Raw genomic sequence first — 17,464 nt, forward strand, 5'->3', positions numbered from 1 at the left:
CTTTTAACTCTTGTATGGCAATTTCAAAATCTTTTTGTGAGAAAGGGTGGGGCCATATGCTTAAGCAATCCATGGCAATACCAATAGCTCCATTTCCACTCTCTTCAATGAGTCCAATATGCTCTAGGTGATGTTACTGTCAAGGATGTGCATCAAACATCAGTTACATCATTTACTTTGTTATACAAGCAGGGTTCTTGCTTGCATTTTCAAATGTGGCTGAGCCAGTAATATATTATCTTCACTGTTAAAACTCCAAGAACACTTAGCAATGTGTGTATATATATATATCAGTCTTTTAAGCATCTCATTTTTCTTTAAAAGACCTTCACTTTTAAAAAAATAAATACTAATAAAATACACTCAGAAAAGGAGAAGGTATATCTGTTTTACTGCTGTAAATTTAATTCCTTCCCAAATTCTGCACTCTTGTTCATCTGCACTTACCAGTAGTAAAAGACAAGTGAAATCCTAAGAACATCAAATTATGTCTATACTCGGTGCTTTAGTATGCTTAAGTCTAAATGCATCCTGCAACTGTTTCAGCTGGCACACGGGCCAGAAGACAGCCACTGTGTTACAACACTTACCCCCCCATCTGGACAGAAAGGGAAGGAAAACTGTGGGTTATACTGCAGATTCCACCTATCTGGAAGTCCACATTCCCATTAATATGAGCAAATAAAAACTAATTAGCTTCTCTGTGGCTGTCTTAACAAATCTTTAAAGGGTAAAGAATTTCTTAAAAAGTTCTCTGCTGCTCACTGTATAAAGGTACATGAAGGCTTCTTCATTGTGTACAGAAAACACAGAAGCTCTCTTTTGTGCAGGTGTCTGATTCCCAGATTTACTTTTTCTAATTTGAATTCCAGATCTGCATGGTGCTTCACTTTTACAGTAGTCAAAACAGAAAGTCTGTAGCTTTATACCACAGTAAAGAAAAAAGCATTAATACATCAATCTCATATCCAGTTTATTTAATACCATAGCAGTAAATACAGGTAAGAGTTCTTGAATCTGGCAATGCTAAAGCTAGTGAGATACAGCTACCTGACAGATCAACAGTCTATTAGTAGTTCTGGAATGCCATGTGTGTTGGAAAGCTGAAGGGTGTACATGAGTAGTCTTCAAGTTTAGCCTCATAGATATTAATATTCCAGTATTTGTAGTCTTAAAACAAGTGAAATAAACAGTATCTTTTCCTTCAAAAAAGGAAGTGATCTTTGGTCAACAATTATTAAAATGTGTTTTTGTTTTTATTTTACAACAGTAATGCTAAGATTATATAACTTTTTTATGATATCTTCTGGGGGTAGACATTGGATAATCAGTATTCTGCTGTGACTAATAAACTAATCTTACTAGTTTGAATGCAGGTAAAATTTCAGAGCAGAAGTAGGCTTCAACTCAGCAACTTACAAAGACTGAATCCCAGCTGTCCTCTGGAATTGGAAGGAGGCAGTAATTCATCTTCAGATCATTTCTCTTTCCTTTCATCATTTCTGTATGAGCACAGCACTTTCAAACACACTGGGCTAAGCCCTTATTTAGTTAAGTCTACAGTAAGAGCTCTGAATGTCAACTGACAACATATTTAGACCCCTCTGATGTTTAATAACTGCATTTGAAAAGTGTAGCTAACCTATTCCTTAGTGCTTTCTCAAGTGGCATTTCAATACCATAGCGATGACTACTTGTAAAAACATTGGTCCTTAGGAAAAACACTCTATGCAAGTTAGGAGCACAGGTCTTACCAGCAGGCTGACCTTTACATTCAGGCAGACATCCTAAAGAACTTGTGCTCTTTACCAGTCCATGTGCTTCCAAGCTTCTACTCCCATCTAAAACTGAACAGGCACATCTACCTTACAGGTAAGGAAGCTTTGTTACAGTCCACAAAAACTGCTCTGTGAAAGGGATCAGCCTAAGATGTTACATTGGCCTTACACTGGCCCTAGCCATAAAATTATTTCATAAACAATGACCTTGCCAAAACAGTCCAATGCTCACTGACTAACATTTCAGTTCCTACCCTCCTCAACCTTCTCTACTTTCTTTCACCACTCAAAAAAAAAACTGAAACAGGAGGCAATACTGCTTTGTTTATCCGCTTCCCTACTTCTGGTGCCTCTGCAAGGCTGCTTTGCAGGTAAATACCTTTTGTAGATTTGGTGTCTAAGCATTTAATTCATATGAATTTCAGCAGGTGCTAGGCACCTTTAGGCACATGATGATCTGAGCCATCCTTCCTTGAGTTAAATACAAATACATTAACACATACAGCAGCACTATTTTGCTTTTCTTTAGCGCAAGTGTTCTTGCACTACAGAACAACTAACTACTTCTCAGAATTCTGAAGTAGGATTTTTATCAGCAAGGCTGAGTTTACTGGAAATAACTGTTTATACTTCAGTTGCACCTAGAAGCTCTATCCAAGACCATGCTGGTGTTGAATAAATACAGATTAAAACTCCCCTCTGAAGACCTTATGATATAAAGGGTGAGAGAAGCATCTTAGAATTTAAGTGACATAGCCCTAACACAGTAAATCTGTAGTAGAACTGGAAATAGAAGGTCAGATCTTCTAGGTCTAGACCCTGTCCACTTGACAATAGTATCTCCTGCCTTTGGTTTCTACTGTCTTACTCCTCCAGAGATTGACCTTTGGAGGAAATGGACTGAATCACAAGAGCTGCCTGTGCTCCATTATTTCAGCTTATTCCTACTTCAAGACTAACCATCTTTTACACAGATTTCCTTCTCTTTCCAAACACATTGTTGATTAACTTGGCCATTGACTTTGATCCACTTGGTCTTCTCTTTTCCTTCACTTTGAGATTTGAGGTGACATTCTTCAGGACTTTTGTGAACATTGCCACAACTTCCTGATAATGTTCTGCTGCAGACAGTTCACAGAATTGGCACTTGTTATCCATTGCCAGCTTTTGTCCTTCATCCCAGCCAACTTCCCTCATGTGGCATAAATCCTGTTTATTACCAACCAAAAATACCGATGACTCGATCATTCTGAAATCAAAATGGTTCTGATTAGAGAAAAGATGTATTACAATACTGTGCTGTATGCTGTTCTATATACTGTATGAAAAGTATGTATGTGCAGGACAATGGGCATTGCAAAAAACCCAAAAGAACAAACCAACCCCTAACCTTGCCAGGTAGAGTTACAGTTTTCCATTTGCCATAGTCAAATGTCAAAGGATTGTCCAGGCAAGCTATTCTCTATCAGTAAGTTTTCATTTGGTTCCTCTACTCAGTGAATTCATGTGTTTTTCATCCACTGCAGTTTTCATACTCCATACTGCTGAGTATATCGTCAGCTCCTGGACTTCATGAAGAAGCAAGCTGATCATTATCTCCATTTGTAGATAAAAGAATAGAGTCAAAGAGATGTGTCAGTGCCATAATTCAGAAGAAAACACAGGAATCCTAATTCCAAGCTTTTGCTAAAAACACTCCTTCCAGAGAAACCTTAATTAAGAAAGGTCAGCAGTAAAACAGACAGAAAAGTATTTTTTTTTAACTCCACTTCTGATACAAGGAAAGGATTTCACTGTCATTTATTTAGAAAGCACCTCAGCTCACTGATACAGGCATACACACCACCATATGTACTCAGACTTGCAATTTTGGTGGTTCTTTTTGAAAGTAAGTAGTTCGTTTCTTACCATAAGGTCACCCACATGCACAAATAATGTTGGGGTCACCACTAAAGGCAGTTTAAGAGACATTCATGGTATTAGATTCATTTATTGTGGGAAATGCTTTCTTCAACCCCCACATTGGTGCATCTCCATTGGTAATAGAGTAGGGGAGTAAAAGCATAGACTGGCTATGCCACCTTTTTACCTATGTAAATCACAGCAGACAGATTTGTGTCAATTAATAGTAGTGCTGTAAGAAATAAGAACAAAAATCCTCATGTACTTGGCTTTGGATACAGTGAAATAGATTGCAATTTGCAATACAGTTTACCTTCAGGTACCTTATTGTCGGTATTGTGTTATGCCACTAGGATGCTGCTGGATTTTAATTGCTGCTAGGATGCCTACAGCTCACAGAAATGTTCTCAGCTTTTTTGGATGTTTGCTGAGGGAAACAAAAATAATGCCACTTACTTTTTACAAGCTCCTGTGTGAGATTCTCGGATCCTGTACAGCAATGCTTTTGCAAATGCAAATGATGCTCTGTCACTGATGTCATAAACAATGATAAATCCATCAGCCCAGTGGAGCTCGTCTGTGAAGGAGAGCTTCCCCCACTGTGCCTGAAAAGTTCAAATTCACATGCAAAAAGAATGTTACTGTTGTCACCTCAGAGCATTTTCTTTGTCGCTGTGAATGTGAGAATGTTGTATCTTTTTTTGCAAAAGATATTAATAGGGCTAGGTGCTGGCATTGAATTCAGGTGAATTCCAAGAGCATAACAAATAACCATCACTACAGATGGCACTTTGGATCATCAACAAATTCATTATGAAACATTTACGCTTTAAGCAGTAAAATTGCATAACGTGTGCAGCCATTGCTTATGCTGAATATTCAGCAGAGTTACAGGAGAATGAAACGTACAGGAGCCACCAGTATTTGTGCTGTTTCTGGTTATAGCTGTCTTCATGTTCCTAATATTCTGAGTGCAGTGAGCTTAATTTGTTAAAAATTCTTTCCCACTCATTTCTTCAGTTTCTTCTTTGCATTGTTCAAGTCTGAAACAGTATTTACTCATAGGATAAATTCCTACAAGGCTGGGAAAAAAAATAAAACTCCTTTCAAGCTGAAGTTGACTTTAATAAAACTTGTGACAGGAGTCACACAAGTGATAATGGTGTTGTACCAGTCCTTGAGTCCCTTCACCCCCAGAAAGTGTTACACTTCGATTTCTAGAAATCAACAGCTGCAAACTGTCCCATTAAGCTAAAGAATGTAATTTCAAAACTATTTTAAATTAGCTTATCCCCGCAGATGATTTGGCAGCAGCCATCAAAACCATGTGACCCAAGATGGGTAAAAATTACCTCCCTTGACTGGCTAGCTATGCTGTGCTTGATGCACCCCAGGACACGGTTAGCCCTCCTGGCTGCCAGGGCACACTGTTGACTCATATTCAACTTGCCATCAACCCAAACACCCAGATCTCTTTCCACAGGGCTGCTCACCAGCCTCTCATCCCCCAATCTGTAAATATAACCAGGATTACTCCATCCCAGGTGGGGAATCTGGCACTTGCTCTTGTTAAATTTCATAAGGTTGGTGATTGCCCAGGTCTTTAGTCTATCCAGATCTCTCTAAGGCCTCTCTACCCTCAAGGGAATTCACAGCTCCTCCTAGTTTAGTATAACCGGCAAACTTACTTAATGTGCATTCAATTCCTGCATCCAGATCATTTATATAAATATTAAAGAGCACTGGCCCTAAAATTGAGCCCTGGGGAACCCCACTGGTGACTGGCCGCCAGCCTAATGTAACCCTATTTACTATAACTCTTTGAGCACAACCCATCAACCAATTGTTCACACTATGTATTATGGACTTGTCTAGCTGTATGCTGGACATTTTGACCAAAAGGATGCTGTGAGAGACAGTATCAAAAGCTTTGCTAAAATCCAAAAAACCCCCACATCTGCTGGCTTCCTTTGATCAGCTAGATGGGTGAGCCTGTCATAAAAGGAAATTAAGTTAGTTAAGCAGGACTCGTGTACATGAGCAGGACTCATGAACCTGTGATGAAGAGACAGTGAGCTTTGCAGAACAGCTACTAGAGTGAAGCCTCAGAGGGCAGCAAGATTTCAGGAAGCAGAAACAAAAATGGGGACTCTTCCTTCCCTAGTTTCACCTCCTCTCAGAACCTGCTTTTCTTCCCCAGCTCCCATGGGATACAGGACCTCCATACCCCATCCATCTGTTTCTAGAGTCACCAATTCTATCAGACAGAAAGCAATACCACCACTACTCACTGTCTACTCCTCTGCAGGCACTAAACAGAAGTCAGTAAGGGAACAGCAGAAGGCAGCAAACAGCTCAAGTTAGGTCTTGTTCCTAAGGAAGAACCATGGCAAGAAAGCTCAATGAATGCTGGCAAGAGTAGTTGCCCTTAACACAGCTGATCTCTGGTCTCCTTAAAAGCAAAAAGGTGCCTGAACAGTAGCAACCAAAGTCTCTACCCCTAATGTTGCCTAATCTGCTTTACCCTAGATAGCTGCTGCTCCCAGTGTTTCAAATACCTTAATAAAGAGTTGTTCACATGCCACAGGATTTAATATGACAATAAGTGGACTCTACAGGTGGGCTTAAGAAAGAGGTCTGAAGTAGGTGAAAACAAGTCCACAAAACAGTAGCTTCTAACAGATCGTATGGCAAGGGAGGACTCCATAGTCCAACACAGCACAGTGGCTACTTCAGGATCCCCATTGCCCTGGGACAAACAATGCTGTTGTTTGTCTCTAGGAAGGCTGACGTGTTTGATGGTTAATTTTATGTGCTCACAGGGTTATGTTTTTAAGTCCTTGAATTTAAGACTGAGGTAGAATCACTAAGGTTGGAAAAGACCTGTAAGATCATCAAGTCCAGCCATTACAAAAAAAACACAAACACCACACAACACACCACACCCACATCACACAGCACCATGCCCATCAAGCCACATCCCACAATGCCACATCCACACGCTCCTTGAATACCTCCAGGGAGGGTGACTCCACTACCTCCCTGGGCAGTCTATTCCACTGTGTTACCACTCTCTCAGTAAAGAACTTTTTCCTAATATCCAGTCTGAATCAGACTGTCAGTGCTTTGGCTTTAGCATTCATTATCCTAGTTGGTAAGAAGCAAGATCACTGCCCAAAAAGGAAACTTGTGAGCTAATGCTATTAGCCAGACAGACCTACCCAGGTCTGCATGTGTTACACAGTACCAAAGTTTTTCTATTCCTGTAATAGCAGGAAAGAAATTAATACAAAAAACTTTGTAATAAAGTGGTTTACTGTCAAAGTTCAGCTGTCAACACATACAAGCCTGCATTATGGCTTTCCTTGGATTGTTCTGTGAATGCAAGTCTTGCTTCCAGGCCTATCTACTTTGACCGTTTCTACAGACATTTAATAAACTCCTTGCTTTATAAACTAAATTTCATCATTTCAGGCATTTGAGAAAACTGCATATAATCCTGTAACTTATCTCTGTATTTACCTATAAAATGCAGAAGTGGGAAAAGTTATTTCTGTTAGCAATATTCCAAAAATGCAAAAGCATTTACAGAAGAGTTAAGCAATGAAGGGCTTCTTCCATGAAATGGGAAAGTACTCAGCAGTTCTGAGCCACAGCAACTATAACATTTCAGTCTCTTCAAAAAAAACAGCAAGCACAAATTCCAAGAACCAGACAGAAAGGTTGTAACCCCCTAACTCTTTCTACCATTACACAGGTAGAATGAGGAACAGCCTTTCTTTGTTTGCCCTCTAGAATTCTTACCTGTGAACAAGGGTCATAAATTTCCAATTGTATCTGCCTCCCATCCAGGCATAAGTGTTTAGTGTAGATGCATTCTAAAAGATACATGGCATTCAAAGAAAACCAGCATTAGAGTGACTGGAGATGGTGGTCAAAAGAAAAGGTAGCAAAGGTGAGATTTGCTAATACTGAGGGGAAATTTAGTTCCTTGGGTATTTCTTGGTTTTGGGTTTTTTTGTGTTTGGTTGTTTTGGGTTTTGGTTGGTTTTTTTTGGACACACACTAGAAACAAACCTATTCATTTTTCAGCACTTGAGCTGCCCAAACCCTTAGGCTGACCAACACCACTTCACTGTGGTGCTCCCATGTAAGCGTTGGTGCAATTAATACTTCCAGACCGTAGTTTTCCTCTTCCAAAATAAAGGATGCACAATGCTCAGAATCAGCTAAATGCTGATGACTACTTAGCTCACTACCAAGGTTCAGGATTATGGAAGTAGTATGTGTAAGTTCTGGTTCTGCACAAAAGTCATTATTTGGTAATAATGTTTATTATTATGAAATCTGGTGCTTTAAAAGTGCTCATACTAGGTAGCGTTAGATGAATAGCATTTACAGGATCATGTCCCTAGACTAGATCTTAAAATATTTCTGTAGTGTCAGTTCTCTGATTTAGGACTCTCCAGCAGCACTAGCAACCCTGGCAACTCTAGTGCAGACAGACCATCACTATTATCTTAAGCAGTGGGCTGTTCTAAGCAAGTGTAACCAACTCGTGTCCACGGCACTGGTCACCAGCAAGCTGTCTACAGTATAATTTCTCAGAGCGACTGAACCACAAAGACAAGAACTGGTGTTGGCGCTACTGAAAATACACGTCAAACTGCATGTAATGAGGGCACAGATAAGGGCTATGGCCTCTGAAACTGAGCCTCTTCAACTCAGCACCATGTTCATCTTAAGCATTCTTCATGCACGTCTTAAGAGTTCATCTGATGATGAACTATCAGTCTCAAGCATCCCAGGGTATCAAATCCACAGCCCCTTGGTGGTTTCCATAATTAAACAAATTTTAATTAATACTTTGACTCCACTAGAGGTGTTCTAGGATGATCTTGTATTTTATCACTCCTATTCCCACTTTTCTCCTCCTTCCTCCTGTCTAGCAATAGAGCTAAACTTACCTTCCAACAAACATTTGTTTAAAAATGAAAATGTTTTGAGAGTTTGACATGCCTTTTCTGATACTTGCAGTATCAGAGCGTCAGAACAAGGAAACCTGTTTTTAGTTGTAGGTGGCTTAGAACACACATGGAGCACAGAGAGCACTGCATACCTTATCAAAGTCTAAGCTGTGACATGTAAGTTATCTGGGACACACACCGTCTTTTCAGTCCGTGTATAGTAACAACATTGGTAGAGCATTTATGTACAGCTATAACTCTATTTTCAGAGTAAGTTCATCTGGATACATCCAATGCAATTCAGCTTAGTACTGCTTTTTTTTTTATTTATGGATCATGGAATGCTACTCTGATTTTTGTAAAAAGAGTCTTTTGGAAGAAGTCTTTCATTTTAGCAGGGAAAGTGAGGTAGATAGCAATCTTCTTTACTTGTTAAGTTTTGGGACTTCTTGTGCCCCATCAGCTGGGGTGGCACACTTCCAAAGGTGTTTGCGGATCAGCTAACTAGTGCTTCTACCCGGGATGTGAAAGTTCAAGTCCTGTTCTGCCATCTTCCAAGATCTTAGAAGTGTCTTAAGGATCAGCATATTTGTTCTGGCATGAATGAGATATTCTATCCTCAGCACAGTAAGGCTTTCCACAAAGCTATCAAATCAGTGCATTCCTGCAAAAGCAGCAGGCTTTGCATTATGCTTTGATTAACCAGTAGTGCCCGATAAACAATGTTTCACCTCTCCTCTAGAGCTGAGAAGGAGATATTCAGTAGAACAGGGGTTGGGTTTTTTTCTTCAGTCTATTTCTTTACTCTCTTCTTTATCTCCCCTCTGATTAAGCTTACTATAATCCACCCGCGCTTCACACATGCAGCCTGGTTATCTTTCCTTCCTAAATTCCCTCACAGTTGCTTTGCGACGAGCACTTCACCCACCCCCGTCTCCGAGTGCACCACTGGAGTTTTAAGTGATCTCTCCACAGATACCTGGCTTGCCTTTTCCCGTCTTCAAAGCTTATATTTAATCAGGAATTCTCGCTGATAAGTAAGCGAAAACGTAAATCTCTCCGAAAAGTTCGGTGAAACTGCATTTCTACCCAATTTCTTGTTCAAATAAGCGTTTGAGGCGTCGCATCTTGCGCTCCCCGGGGAACCCGCACCGCACAGCCCCGAGTGAAGGCCCCACAGGGCGCCCACCCCCACACACCCCACGGCGGTCCCGCTCCCGCCGACCCCTCCCCGAGCCCGGCGGCGGCCCGCGGCGCTCACCGGCGTTGGACGCGTACTCTCCGATGAACCGCCTGGTCAGAAACCGCACCGCCAGCGCTGCGGGAGGGAAGCAGACGCCAGGTTTAGCGGGGTCCCGCCGCCCGCCCCGCGTCCCTCCCCTCCGCCAAACGTGAGGTAAAGTCGGGCTGGGGGGGGGGGGGGGGGTTACCGGGTCCGCCCGCCTTACCCGACTTGCCGGCTCCGCTACCGCCCAGCACGGCCAGCTTCACCTCGGTCATACCGCCGCCGGGCCGCGCCCCGCCGCCTCCATTTCTTTATAGCCGCCGGGGCCGGGCGCGGCCCCTCCGGCGACACCGCCCAGCAGTCCGCCTCCTCCCTGCTCCCCCTCGCCGTCCCCCGGCGGCTTTCCCCGCCCCACCGGCGAGGCCGGTAAGTACAGCTCCCCGCGGCGGGTCGGTAGTTTTCATCTTTGACAGGCGCCCTCCTCCTCGCCCCCTCCATCCCCCCGCCTCGTACCCCACCGCGCAAACTTTCCTCGGGCGGCCTTCCCGCCGCCCGGCCCGGCCCGGCCCGGCGCCTGTGCTCCCCAGTGAGGCTGGTGGGCGGGTCCCTCGCCACCTCCTTCTCTCCTCCCTCCCAGCCCCGGGCCTCGCGGTGCGCAAAGCGGTTAGAAAGTAGGAGGAAAAGGGAAAAGAAGGGGGAAAAAAAAGGGAAGGAGAGAAGGAAAAAACATTCTCCAGCTGAGGGGGGTGTTTGTTTATTCTTGCTGTAAGTTTGTTTTCAGGCTGTCATCCTTTTGTACCAGGAATGTGAAAGTGAAGAAGCGAAAGCGATTCTTTTATTATTTTAAATGCTTCTGAGGTAACTTGCTAAAAATAAGTGTTTTGCACTTCTCTGGTGTTCTCCGCCCCAGGTTGCAAAACTCTCATCTCTCACTAAACCTCTAGTCTTGCGAAAACTTAGGTGGACGTGCCTTTTTATGCGTGTGCATGTTTTTATTGAATTTAAGTTGAAAGTTAAGTGGTGGACGGTGCTTATCTGAGGCTTACAACACTCCTCTGAAGCAAGAAAATATGACAGATGTGGAAGGTGGGGCACAAAGGGCTAAACCCGCAGAAGACACCCTGTGTCTGCTGTATGTCCAATTTCATTATGAGGGTCCCAAGTGCTCTCTAATGGCTATTTGGCTCTGAAAGGGCACAAAATACTTGGATGCACAGGTTTAGTTAGTCCACTGGTGAATAGGAGACTGCTCTAGCATCCAGGTTACGCTTGTATACTTACTCTGTTCATGTTTATTTTATTTGGTTTATGCAACTTGAATATATTTATTTATTCTGATATTTTTACTCTCTTCTGATGAAACTTGTGTGTTGTATAAATGCTTCAATCAAGCACTGCTTCAGTATGCTTGCTAGTGGTTATTACAGATACAACAGATTTACATGAGCTCAAAAAAAGAGGCAGACAAGGTATTTGAACATCTGTTTGTTACAGCTGAAGGAAATGCTTAGTGGAGGAAAATGTATGTAAGAACATGCAGACACAACTTGGCTCCAAAGTCCCTGACTTACAAATTGCTAATGGCTGGAGGTATGTTCAGGTGATGCCCTTATCTTGCTCTATGGGTGTTTTTTTTGTAGTTTTCTGCTATTGCTCACTCACAAGACAAAAGTTACTGTCTAAAAAGAACTTTAGTCTGACCTTTTATAGCTATTTTAACATTAGTTTTTGAAATAGCAGGATGCCAAGATCACTGGAGTCAATATTGGTAAAACTGGCACAACTTAGTATTTTACTATTTCATATACATTGAAACCACTGCAACAGGAAAGTCTAAAACTGCTTATCCATATGCACCCATTATCAAGGTTGCGACTTTTGCAGGCGATTTAAATAAATGGTTCTGATGTTCCTTTTAAGCAGAGGCGTGAGGTTTGAACGTGGCTTTCTCCTTTCTCACAGTTCGGGAATGTACTTTAGTTTCTGTTGAAGTATGTGCAGATTATCACTATGCCATGGAAAGGCTGATTGATGCAGTTTTAACCCCTATGAACAGTCCACAGTACAGGACAACAGAGATTAACTCCTAAAAAGGAGTGTGCTCAAGATGCACTGCTCAGGTTGGCTTTTTCTCCTCCCTGACTTTTTTTTTTTTGCTCTTTGCTCAGTCATGGCAATGTTGGCTTATTATAGTCCTGTCATTCACTCCTGCCCCTGTGGCATGATGGGCCGGCACAGCTCTTTGTGCAGGTGTGTTGTGAAACTGATCAGGGAAACGATCACATTGTTTCAGCTCAATAAATTCTGTGATACAGCCATAGTGGAGATTTCCCAGTAACTGAGGAAAGACTTGGGACTGTTTCAGACAGTCTTGCAGCCAAGCGAGCGCAAGCAAAATCAGAACGTGAGAGACTTCACTGTACAGGAAGCTTAAGCATCAATATTAAGGATGTGGCAACTTGTTCAAAATAAAATGCTGCAGAACTGAATGTTGTATTTGGGATGTAAATTGTCCGAACTCTTATTTTATAACCTTGACAAAGTTAAAAACAGAATCCAGCTCTCCTGTTCCTGTTACTGGGACTTAACTACATGAACACTTCTCTCACTTAGACAGCAGATGTGATAACCAAATTAGGGTCTCGCCCATGTTAAAGAATGTACTGCATGGAACTTTTTATTTCTTTTAGTAATACAAAAAAGTTTCTTAAGAAGACTGAGACAGTTTGTTGTGTATATTCTGTATGCATAGTCCTTAAAGTATTAGAGAAATTACCTTTTAATTGAAGATTAAACAAAGTGGACGTTTCTTTTCTGAAAGACTGTCTTTCTCCATCACTTCCCAGAACTAAATAAAATTGAGAAAATTTATAATGGAAGGAATACCTGAATATCCACTCTAAAATAGTTAATTTTAATCTTATTCATAAACTTTTCTATCCATTTTCTGTTATTACTGCTACATTTGTGTTTTATAAGTGTATATACAGAGATATTTTTTAATTCTTTCACACATGGAGGGCAGATTCAAATTTCTTTTACATGAACACCCACACAAAACAACAGCAAAAGTTGCTCACCCATCTAAACAATGCCATTTTTGACACTTCAAGTTGCAATGAACATTTTTGTTGATCCGGTTATTGAAACACTCTGAATATTAGTAAGCTTGAAGGAAAGTATCGTCTGTTAGAAGAAATGTCGCAAAGTAAACGTACATTCTTTATGAATTATTTGCCTAGATTTGTCCTTTTATATAAAAGCTTGTGGTTGTGGTTGAACAGCGTGGCAGATGCAGTAGTAATACCTCTTTAAATTGCCTCAGATGCTTGCTTTCTTTCAGTGTGACTGTCCTTACTTGCAACTTGTACAACGGTCTGTTTCAATTCCTTCCAGTACTAAATCTGTGCTGGCCATCTCTCTATACTGAAATGGTTTTGATTTTATTAAATGTCTGTACAAAGATAGAGGTGCATAGAAAACAGTTCATCACTCTAGTGAGCAGAAGCTTATGTGTTAGTTTCAGGTCTGGTGGTCAAAAATGAGTGAACTCTTGTGCTGCTCAAGTTAGAAGTTAGTAAACTTTCTTTAAATGTGTAAAGCTCTGCTGTGAAAATAGCACGCTTCTGATAGGTATAGTAGAAGTAAATTATTAACCAGATAAATTACTGTTGCAGTGAACATGATAGAGGATTGATTTTGAACTGTTTAAGCTAAAAGTTTTCACAAGTCTGCAGATCACTGGTCAGGTGAGGTCACTTTGCATTTCATTCCCAGTTCTGTACATCAGGACTTCTATGGCTTCATGCCAGACCTCTGGGAGGCAAAACTGCTTGTGGAGAAAATTAACATCAGAAAAACAATTACTTTCCTTTTTAGGTTTTTTTCATGCAGCTTAGCTGCTGGAAATCAGGTGGAATTGGGAGTATATGATGGAGTATAGTACTCTGTGTACAAGCATAATGCTTTGACCCAAAAAGCACAGTTAGAAACCACTGGCTGAAGCAGGTGCCAGCTGTTTGCTCTGTGTGGCATAGGATTTCTAAAGCTTACTGAGGTTTGCATCCTGTAGAATTAGTCCCCTTTTGGCTTATGGAGTAATGTTTTCCAGAGAAGATCTGTCTTTTAAAGCCCACTTTCCACCAATTCTTCAAGTAGAGCACTGTAAATGTTACATCTGCTACTCTTAGCTTCCATAGCACGTGAACTGGCCAACTAGAGGTCTAACACCACAACAAAACTAACAAAAGTAGAAGAACAGGATTTTCAGCTAAATGTAATGTTTTCATCATCTATAGACCTGGGTACATTCCTCAGTGGGATACTCAAAGGTATTTATTCATGACAGAAAGAAGGCACGGTACAGCATAATCCCAGTTACTTTGGTTCTCTGTGCATGGTCTAGTGGAAAAGATGAAAACTGCTGTTTTCCCCTTGAAAATGGTGAATGGCTTTTGGAGGCAAGTTGTTATATTCAGTGATTGAAATTTGATCTTGCTGGCCATGAGAAAGTGGGGTTTTTAGCGGAAATTACAAACTTGATCTATGATAAAGTACCATTAGTATTCAAGAAGAGTCACACTGGATGTGAAAAACAAAACTTCATAGCTTCTCATACATTTCTTACAGACTCTGAAAGTGCACATCCCCCATGGTGTCATGATGTGCCTCCTGGCTGATAAACCTTAGGAGAGTAAGGACAATATGACAGGGTTAGTTCTGTTAAGACTGCCATTACCTTACACCCAGCCACGGCAGCGCACACAGGTGGTCAAACACTTACAGGACTCTGCTCCCAAACAAAGTTTGGGCACCACATAGTCTAGTGAGAATAGCTTATGGTCAGTGTTGTGGGAATGAAATCTGAGGCATCTAGACCTAAATGTTTGTAGCATGTATCATCTATTGTTGATATAAATACATGTCTTCATAGCATGGAAAATATGCTCAGAATCTTTAGAAAACTGGGTTGTGTGATTCTTGGGTAAACAGTGTACTTTTGGTTGTGGAAGTCCCACAGCAGCATTACATTACTGCAAGAGAAACTGTCAAGTTGATTTTCAGTTTCTTACTTTAAGTGATTAAGTACATAAAACAGCTATTCGTTTAATATCTGTTCTACACAAACTTTCGGACATAGATTTTCTTTTGAATGTATAACTATGAAGGGACTAGCATATGATAAAGACCTCTACATTTCACTGTAATGCAAATATTAAAGCATAAAAATAGTCTCATCATATGGCTTGGACTGCCATATGGAAGCTTTAAAAAAATCTTTCTTGAATAGTTAATGACAAGAGGCAAGGGATTTTAAATGGTGTATATCTTCCTTATATATAATTGTTGTAAATTCCAATTTTAGACAGAATTCTGCTCTGCTTGGGTCTCACATAAGAGACTTTCCCCAGAAAACAGAAATCTTTTTCTGTGTAGTTAAACATTTAATTTAATTCAAGTTTAGAAAAATCTGAGTTGCAAGGCTAAATGCTTGCAGAGGGTGCTTATACTCAAATCCTAATATAAAGATTACACATCTTTATTTTTAGAGCCTAGGGGAATGTTATCTCAAGTTATGCAGATCTATTTGTAACAAAAATACAAAACACATCTTTAACTATAGTCTGTACTAGAATTTAATTTCTGTAATTTACATTGACAAACTAAACACAGTGTACAGAGGAAGTTATTAATAATCTCAGAAGAAGCAAAAAAAATTGAAATATGTTTCTGTAATGGAATTGGCCAGAAAGCAATATTGCTTGTTGAAATAATCCAAAGTGTTGAAGATTTTTCTCCCCTTTTGGCACTGGAAGAAAAATAGTTACTTTCCAGATATGCTTTGCAAGAGTTTTAAAATAAGACAGGGAGTATCATCCTAGAGTAATTAAATAATCTTGTCATTGAGGAGTATTTGTTTAGGATTAAAAAAAACAGAGCTCAAGTCCCTGTCTTGAATCAACAAGGATTTAAAATTCTATCATCTCCTATATCCCAGGCGATTGCAATGCTCTTAGGGGATGAAAACTGGTCTTATTCTCTGTCACTGATCTATTTATACAAGAAGTTAGGAAAAAAAAAGCTATAGTAAAAAGTAGCGTAAGGAGCTCTCACATTCCAGGCAAGAATAACCTTTGTCACCAGGTTATTTGGTGCATTGATTTTTTTTTCCTAACCTAAATTTCCATCTCTGACTTGAGAAGAATTTTGACCAAGGAAAATTATTCTTTTTAAACCATTTCTGATTGAGAAATGCTCTAATTGAGATCCTAAAATAGTTGCCATTGGTTGCACCTACAGACTAAAGTAAAAGAGAAGTATTCAAGTTTTCTTGTTTGTATGTAGAAACTGTGAAGCAGTATTCAACAGTGGAAATATTTCATTCAAATTGTCATTAACAGTCAAAATCACAGAAAATCTATCTTGTGTTTTCTAATGAGTCTGAACCTAAGGGTCAGAAGGCTTATTAAAATAACCTCAGGGTGATCACTGTTGATTTTCAAAGGGCAATTCCACTAACAGACATTGGAGTGTTCTGGCTAGAATAACATAAAAGATTAGCATCATGTACCTTCATGATTTCCCTTGTTCTGCCTGTTTGGATGTTCACATGTACAAAAAAGTTTAAAAAATTAATGAGCTGTCAAAAAAATGACACTCAGAATAATACATAGTGAAGAAGTACTTATACCATTTCAATCAATTGGAGAAAAATATTGTGAACTTGCATCCTAGGAGCAATTAAGAATTGACTACTTTCAGGAAAGAAAGAAAAAAAAGATAGTCACTACTTTTTTTAATTACTGTCTTTTTTTTTTAATTCCTTAGGAAAAAAATATGGTTTCTTGTGATGTGAAAAGGATTTAGCATATTAGAAAAGCAATCCAACTTGTATTTATATTACTTTTCCCACACTCTAGAAACAAGTGTCCCATATACAAAAATTGCAGAAACTGCAACTGATCTATTTTCCCAAAAATACATGAAAGAACTAGAGCCCTGGAAACATATGATATGAGCATAGCATTGGATTACAATTTTCACTGACAATGAAGTAGGAAAAACAGATCATAATGAACTTTGAAATTGATTGGAGAGCCAGTCACTATTAAAGCTTAGGGCTGGAACTGACACCTAATCTATTTCTGCCGTAATGGGAAATGCTTTTTAGTGGTCATTGGTGTTTGTTCAGTCTACATCATGATGAAAATCCTGCTGAGAGTTCTAAAATAAGTTACAGGGAGATAAACCAGTGTTTGAATTTGCAGCATTTTAATCGTTCTGCAATAAAATGCCGACACATATGTTCTTACCTCAAGTAAATGTGAGATATGTTGATCCGTAATGGAAGTAAGGTCTTTCTGAATGCTACTTCAGATGTTAGTGTTGAGCTATAATGTTTTACCCTCTGTTTGGGGCCCTTCAAGTTTAATGTCAGCTCTGGCAATAATCAGGAGAGGCTTGAGGATGCTTCCATCATTTTAGAGATGAGGGAACACTCCAGCTGAGCATGTTCCTTGTCATCTGCAATTCTCCCAACTCTCAAAATCACATCTCCTGCATTTTTTGATCGTAGATATGGTCTGCAAAAT

General features: G+C 40.1%; 1 protein-coding gene across 1 annotated transcript; it reads right to left on the minus strand.

Annotated features, from left to right (window-relative positions):
- Nucleotides 1-2,585: 2,585 nt before the first annotated feature.
- RERGL (RERG like) lies at nt 2,586-10,150 on the minus strand. The gene is made up of 5 exons (XM_059816936.1): nt 10,096-10,150; nt 9,909-9,965; nt 7,485-7,558; nt 4,137-4,285; nt 2,586-3,027 (listed from the first exon to the last, which is right to left on the minus strand). Exons 1-5 carry the CDS (start codon nt 10,145-10,147, stop codon nt 2,745-2,747), a joined length of 615 nt encoding a protein of 204 aa, XP_059672919.1. The 5' UTR covers nt 10,148-10,150; the 3' UTR covers nt 2,586-2,744.
- Nucleotides 10,151-17,464: the final 7,314 nt, after the last annotated feature.

Source organism: Gavia stellata, chromosome 4 (assembly GCF_030936135.1).
Source record: "Gavia stellata isolate bGavSte3 chromosome 4, bGavSte3.hap2, whole genome shotgun sequence".
Lineage (NCBI taxonomy): Eukaryota > Metazoa > Chordata > Aves > Gaviiformes > Gaviidae > Gavia > Gavia stellata.